The following is a 6,944-nucleotide window of genomic DNA, read 5'->3' on the forward strand; positions in this document are numbered from 1 at the left end:
AGGAGGAAATTGGAGGGGAAGCCACAGGCTGACACTGAAGACAGAAGCCCGTTCTGATCACAAAGTGCTCTCTGGGCTAAGTCAAGGACTTTTAACTTTACTTGGAAAACCAGGTGAGGATGACAAGTGAGAAGTCGTTTGCAAGATAGGTGCTGGCACCCAAACCTATGTGTAGATATTGATACTAGACTTGAGGTTTTTTTTTTTCATTTCCATTGATTTGGGAACCACCGAACTTCTGAGCCTGATAGAATAAAAAGACTGCCCAGAGCCCTTCCAGCTTTAAATACCAATTTCCTTGTTAAAAAACAAAACAACAGGGGCTGGAGAGATGGCTCAGAGGTTAAGAGCACTACCTGTTCTTCCAAAGGTCCTGAGTTCAATTCCCAGCAACCACATGATGGTTCACAGCCATCTGTAATGAGATCTGATGCCCTCTTCTGGCCTGCAGGCATACACACACACACAGAATATTGTATACATAATAAATAAATAAATAAAACAACAACAACAACAAAATACCCTTTAGCTCTTTTTTTCTTTCTTTCCAGAAAAAGTGGCCATTAAGATTCTGGACAAGACCAAGTTAGATCAGAAAACCCAAAGGCTGCTCTCCAGAGAGATTTCCAGCATGGAAAAGCTACACCATCCCAATATCATCCGCCTTTATGAAGTCGTGGAAACCCTGTCCAAGCTCCACCTGGTGATGGAGTATGCAGGAGGCGGGGAGCTCTTTGGGAAAATTAGCACCGAGGGGAAGCTTTCTGAACCAGAAAGCAAGCTCATCTTCTCCCAGATCGTGTCAGCTGTGAAGCACATGGTAAGCAGGGGCCCCCACGCTGCCTGCCAGGGGCTTCCACTCTGTCTGCCAGGGGCCCCCACTCTGCCTGCCCGGGGCCCCCACTCCGCCTGCCACGGGGCTTCCACTCCGCCTGCCGGGGAGATGTGGGGCTTTGATTTGTTATCACATAGACACCACAGAGAAGGTCTGCTCTGCAGTAGCGGACAGCTGACCCTTCTATAAGTCAGAACTTTAGCTGGGACCAGGGTTCTTGCCTCCGAAGCAACATCCAGGATCTTGGTACCCAGCAGGTTTGTGGCTCCTTCTGAAGTTGGCAGGAGCCTATCGGAGAAGCCAGATGAGCGTCCTTCATTTACTGCCCATCCATTTAGCTTGTCATCTTTGCTTGGCCCTCCTTTCCTGTACTGGATGCCTGTATACGTCATCTCAGAGCTCACATTTCAGTCCTGGCCATACTTCCCAACCAGCCCAGTTCCCCTCTCCCTTCCTGAAATTCACTTCAGTCTCAGGTCAACTAACACCAGACTTTCCCATCTTCAGTGACCACCATCTCACTCTTCTCCCCACCCCCCCCGCCCCCACTTAGTGCTCACTGAGTCTTTGCTCTGCATATTGACGCTCAATTAAGTCATTCTTTAGTTCTCCAATGATTTCTTTATAAAGCTGGATTTTGTGTCACACACTACCTAACTTCTCTGAGAACTGTTTCTTTTGTGTGCTCGCTCGGGCCAGCCGCTCGCTGGGCACATAGCAGGAACTTGTGTATGTCACTACCCACTGCCAGGTAGGAGAGCACCAGGGACCGCAGCAGATGATGCAGACACGGGTCCACAGAAGCCCTGTGTCCTGCAGTTGCTCCCTGAAGTCTGGCCTCTGAAAAGAGACAGGCTGAAGGGCAGTCATAGATATCACTGGATTTGTGTGCAAAGACCACTCTGAGGGTCCAGCGTTGTAATGGTCCTCACAGCAGCCTTCTGAGGTGCGCACCAGCATCGCACTTTATTTGACACGCTGATGGAATTGAATGTAAATTTGACCAGTTCCAGCTTGCAAAGCCTGTGTTGTTAACCCCAAGGACTCATTGGGACAAATGGCATTAAACCTTTACCCAAGCCTTTAAAACGAAATAGGTCAAAGTTCCCAAGACTATTGCCTGAACTTAGAATGTAAGGGCAGGAAGGGACACGTACTGACAACACATAGCAAGAAACCTGTTGCAAGAAACCTGCCAAATTTTCAACCCCCTCCTTTTGGCTAAATTATATGAGCCCACCCAAAGGAGTATGACCAGGATGTTGGAGCAGGCCCCAAGACTTCCTGACTCTTGGTCTCAGTCAAGGGAAAACTGAGAAAAGTCAGGTAAGACCTCCAAAAGGAAGGCTCGCTATTTGTGTCTCAGAATTGCGCAGTTGCATAAGATCTGGGTCTTTTGTACTGGCGCGAACTCCAGAGTCTGCACGGCACAAATCCCAGTCGCCACCGCACAGAAGACTCAAACCTTTGGTCTACTTGTAGGGGTAAAGGCATTACACTGGGTTAAAGGTTGTGTTAGAGTTTCCTAATATGATTTAAATTGTTCCTATTGAATTTCTGTGTCTATGCCAGCTTCACCCACTTCTCTGCTGCAGAGAAACTGATCTGTTTTCTATTTTGCCATTTAGCGTAAAATTAACCGTCTCCCATGTTTCCTTCACAGCATGAAAACCAAATTATTCACAGAGATCTGAAAGCAGAGAATGTGTTCTATACCAGCAGCACATGTGTGAAGGTGGGAGATTTTGGATTCAGCACCGTAAGTAAAAAAGGCGAAATGCTGAACACCTTCTGTGGGTCTCCGCCTTACGCCGCACCCGAACTTTTCCGAGATGAACACTACGTTGGTGTTTATGTGGATATCTGGGCCTTGGGGGTCCTTCTGTACTTCATGGTGACGGGTACGATGCCATTTCGAGCAGAAACAGTGGCCAAACTAAAGAAGAGCATCCTCGAGGGTACCTACAGCATCCCCCAGCACGTGTCAGAGCCCTGCCACCGGCTCATCCGAGGAGTCCTTCAGCCCATACCCACAGATAGGTATGGGATCAACTACATCATGAACAATGAGTGGATGCGAGGGGTGCCGTACCCCACCCCTTTGGAACCTTTCCAACTGGACCCTAAACATTTGTCGGAAACCAGCACCCTCAAAGAAGAAGAAAGTGAGGTGAAAAGCACTTTAGAACACTTGGGGATTACAGACGAGCATATCCGGAATAACCAAGGCAGAGACGCGCGGAGCTCCATCACAGGGGTCTACAGGATCATCTTACATCGCGTGCAAAGAAAAAAGGCTTTGGAAAGTGTGCCAATCATGATACTACCAGAACCAAAAGAAAGGGACCTAAAGAAAGGCTCCCGGATCTACAGAGGCATAAGACACACATCTAAGTTCTGTTCAATTTTATAAATGATATCAGGCAGCTGGCAACTAACCACAAAGTTTCTGCTTTTAACTTTTCTCATAGACAACTTGGATGGAAATGTTTTTGTAATTTTTAAATAAAATTTAAATTTGAGATATGCATACCGCCCCCGCCTCAACCAGAATCTCTTAGCCTAGATTCTGACTTGCCTCGACATCTTTGTCTTGTCGTACTGGAGTATTCTCTCATTTAATGGAGAAATGTTACGTATTTAGGGCTAGGTGCCAGGCACTGTTTAAGGTGCCGAGGAGAAAGCAGAGACAGTCCCGTTCTCCTGCATGTAGAAAGACATATATACTTGCTAGCCGCTATTTTTGTTTTTAGAGGAAAATGACAGCTAAAGGGAGATGCCATGCAGACTCCCGCAGGATTGCCTAATTCAGAAGCATGCTGCTTTGGATTAGACCTTTAAGGAGGGCCACCTGAGTTGGAAGACAGTGTGAGAACCAAAGAAGTAGCCACAGTGACTTGGAAAAGGCGGAGATTGTGCCTAATAGCCAGGGATATAAATTAGATTCCTCCAAACAGGACCAGTGAGACAAAGGCTTTTATGTAGTTTATTTGGAGAGAGATCCCACAGTAGAGTAGCAAGGGACAGAAGAAACAGCAACAGGCAACTCAAAGACATTATCAAAGTTGGCCAGTGGCCTAGGTGACTGCCATTCATTCCCAGGGGTCTTGAGAGGCATCATGTGTATCACATCTCAAGGGGCTGCCCAAGGTATGAAAGGGGAAAGACTTATCAGCCCTCGTTCACCGTTGGGCAAGGGTAGTCAATGGCATCACCTACCCCCACATTTCCAGAAAGTGCTGGGTGAACACCAAGTGATTTCTTTGTCCTTCTCAGGCCTCTGCATCAGAGAAACCTTAGAGAAGGCAGGAAATGGCCACAGCAGCGGCTCGAGGCAGTGTACTGTCAAACGGGGTCTCTATGAAGCCTTCTAACTTGCGTGGAAAGGGTTGCTGGCCTCGGTGGCTGGAGGAAGCACTATGGCAGGGAGGACCTGACGTGGTACACAGACACTAACATGGCCTTTCTAGACACCCCTCTCCATGTCAGTCCCTCTGTTAAATAGATTCCTTGGAGTGGGTGGTACCTGGAAGGACTCAACCCAGCGAGTTATCAGAGCCGTAACAATGGCTCTCAAACTCCAGCCACCAGGAATACTTAGTTTGTTTTACCAGACCAGCAGGTTCCCACTCCAGGCCTTTAGATTCAGTGACTCCTTGGGTGGACAAGAGCCTTAAAAACCAGTGACTTGAAAGTTTGATATTCTTTCCAACAATCTAGGCTGAAGTTGATGAGCTGTTTGGGGTCCCAAGGGGGCAAAGAGAATGGTTTCACTGAGATTCCAGTAAGGGCTCGTGTGAACTGGAATCTATGACTTCATGGTCTGTGGCTATTCCTTGACACACTATTATGAGATATGACTGCTTAACAACATCTCAGGTGAGGCTGATGCTATTAGTCAGGGTCCAGGCTTTGAGGCTCTCTGAGCTACGATCATTGCTGTGCCCACCTGGAGGCTCTAACTGGACTCTCACCTGTGTCTCCCATCAGCCACCCTGATTTTTCCTCACCTTTAACCAGCATTTGTGCCGAGTAGCATGACCCAAACTGTCATCATGAAAGGATTCAAGTCCTTGCTTGCCCTCCCCTTGGTAGACCATAATTGCCACCATTGCCTGCTCAATGCCATCGTCGGCTCCAATAGTAACACACCAGCATCTTCTGGGTTCCCAACATCTTCTTTAGTTCCTTATTATACTTAGGGTCAAGTGTCTTCATTAGGATAGCACTTCCATTCTTACCCTGCGTACCCACTGGCATGGGCAGCCTAAACGATCACATTAGTCATAGATCCAATTCACAAGAGCCGTTTCATTGGGGTTGCTAGTGAAAACATCCCCCTTACCCCCTAAACTGTTCATCTACTTCATCCTAGGTTGTTGGAAGGAATACAAAACCTTCAAGTCACTGATTGTGAAATTAGTCTATCTTCCTTCCAGCCTGATTCCCACACCCGTGATTTTAAACAGTAAGGGACATGGAAGCCATTATTAAAGCAAACACCGATCGCTGGGAAACAGCAGACCAATAATGCAGGTTACACATATAGCTGGGCCTTAGGCCACTCATGTTCTGTTTGTAGCATTAAGGTAAGGGCTATGGTAATGCAAGGGGGTTCTGTAGTCCTTGATACAGTGTTATCAGATATGAATCAAGATATGAATCAGATATGAATCAAGTGTGCTCTAGGACAGTGGCTCCCATCCTGTGGGGCATGAAGGGGGGGCAATGATCCTTTCACAAGGGTTGCGTGGCACCATCGGAAAACACAGATATTTACATTAAGATTGTTAACAGTGGCAAAAGTAATTATGAAGGAGCAAGGAGAATAATTTTATGGTTGGGGATCACCGCAGCACGGGGAACTGTATTAAAGGGTCCCAGCACTAGGAAGGTTGAGAACCTCTGCTCTAGGACCTAGCATGATTATTTGGATGACACACTGCAGGCGAGAGATGCAAAGCCATAGACCGAGTGGGCATCAATTCCGGTGAAGATGAATTGCTGCTATACTCACACAGTTGGCTCTGTGGATCTGGTAATGCCCAGATCACAACCTGGTGGTTCTGCTTGCTTGCCACCCAGTGCATTTTGGACGGCCTAGTGAAGGCATCATCCTTGGGATGTTTGTTCACCTTGCATAATGAATCCAAACATTTATATCTCCTGGAGTTTCTCAGAATATCAATAGTGTGCTAGGGTGGTTCCACCATAGCCACCCCATCTGCTGTTTGCCACAGTCACAGTCCAAACCTCATGGCCGCGTGGAGGAATACCAAGACCAGCTTAGATGCCCCTCCCAAGTCCTAGGTAAATGTTGTCATGATGAACTCTCCCACAGCCCATCGTATAGTCCCTCTCCACCTTTTCTAACACTTGCGTGTCTGCCCAAATTGACAGTACGTATTAACCAGCTTCTGCTGCATATTCTACTTTGGCTGTGTTAAGACTTCACTTTGGTTCTTGGTTCAACGAACAATGGAAACATCAGGACAGGCTCTGGAAGCAGAAAGTCATTACACAGGCATGTCTTAGAAGTCCTGGCAGCGTCTCTGGACAAGGAGCTGTCCTTGTCCACCAGAAGACAACTGTTTTGCAACCGTCCCCACTGCACTGACTTCACTTGAAGGTCCCCGTCTTCCTGTCAAACCCTGACTTTCATAAAGGAGAAAGGTAACAATCAGCCTCCTCCCACCCTCAGATGTTGTAGTTTCCTTCTGGAGCAAGAGATGAGGTTCCCCTTTTTTTTTAAAGACACTCTGACTTTTAGTATGCCTTTAATTGGTGGTTGACCGACTTGGGGCTACCATTTGTTTCCCAGGCTTCCTAAGTAGATAGTAAAAGCTGGCCAAACTCAGTCTTTATCTTGGGTCCTCATCTTGTTCAGGTAACCACAGGATCCACTGCTTTGTCTTCCTCCAACACCTACAAATAACAAGCCTTAGTAGTGATGGTTGATCCTACATTTCACGTTTCCATAACCCTGCTTGCCAATACCACGTTCATGTTTTTAGTGTCGCAACAATCCCTTTGCCTGGAGATTCTAGCCAGCCTCTTACTTCTCACGGACAAATATGTAGTGACAAGACGCTATAGGAAACCACAAGCT

At 47.1% G+C, this 6,944-nt stretch overlaps 1 protein-coding gene across 2 annotated transcripts in view; it reads left to right on the plus strand.

Moving 5' to 3' along the window:
* Positions 1-3,408, plus strand: part of Nim1k (NIM1 serine/threonine protein kinase) — a 49,816-nt gene extending 46,408 nt beyond the window's left edge. For both annotated transcript variants that reach the window (XM_057789822.1, XM_057789823.1), the window contains exons 3-4: positions 552-820; positions 2,499-3,408. In XM_057789822.1, the coding sequence (XP_057645805.1) occupies positions 552-820; positions 2,499-3,248 (1,019 nt within the window). In that variant the 3' untranslated portion in view covers positions 3,249-3,408. The remainder of the gene's footprint in view (positions 1-551; positions 821-2,498) is intronic.
* The last annotated feature ends 3,536 nt before the right edge of the window (positions 3,409-6,944 follow it).

This window comes from Chionomys nivalis, chromosome 15 (assembly GCF_950005125.1).
Source record: "Chionomys nivalis chromosome 15, mChiNiv1.1, whole genome shotgun sequence".
Taxonomy (NCBI): domain Eukaryota; kingdom Metazoa; phylum Chordata; class Mammalia; order Rodentia; family Cricetidae; genus Chionomys; species Chionomys nivalis.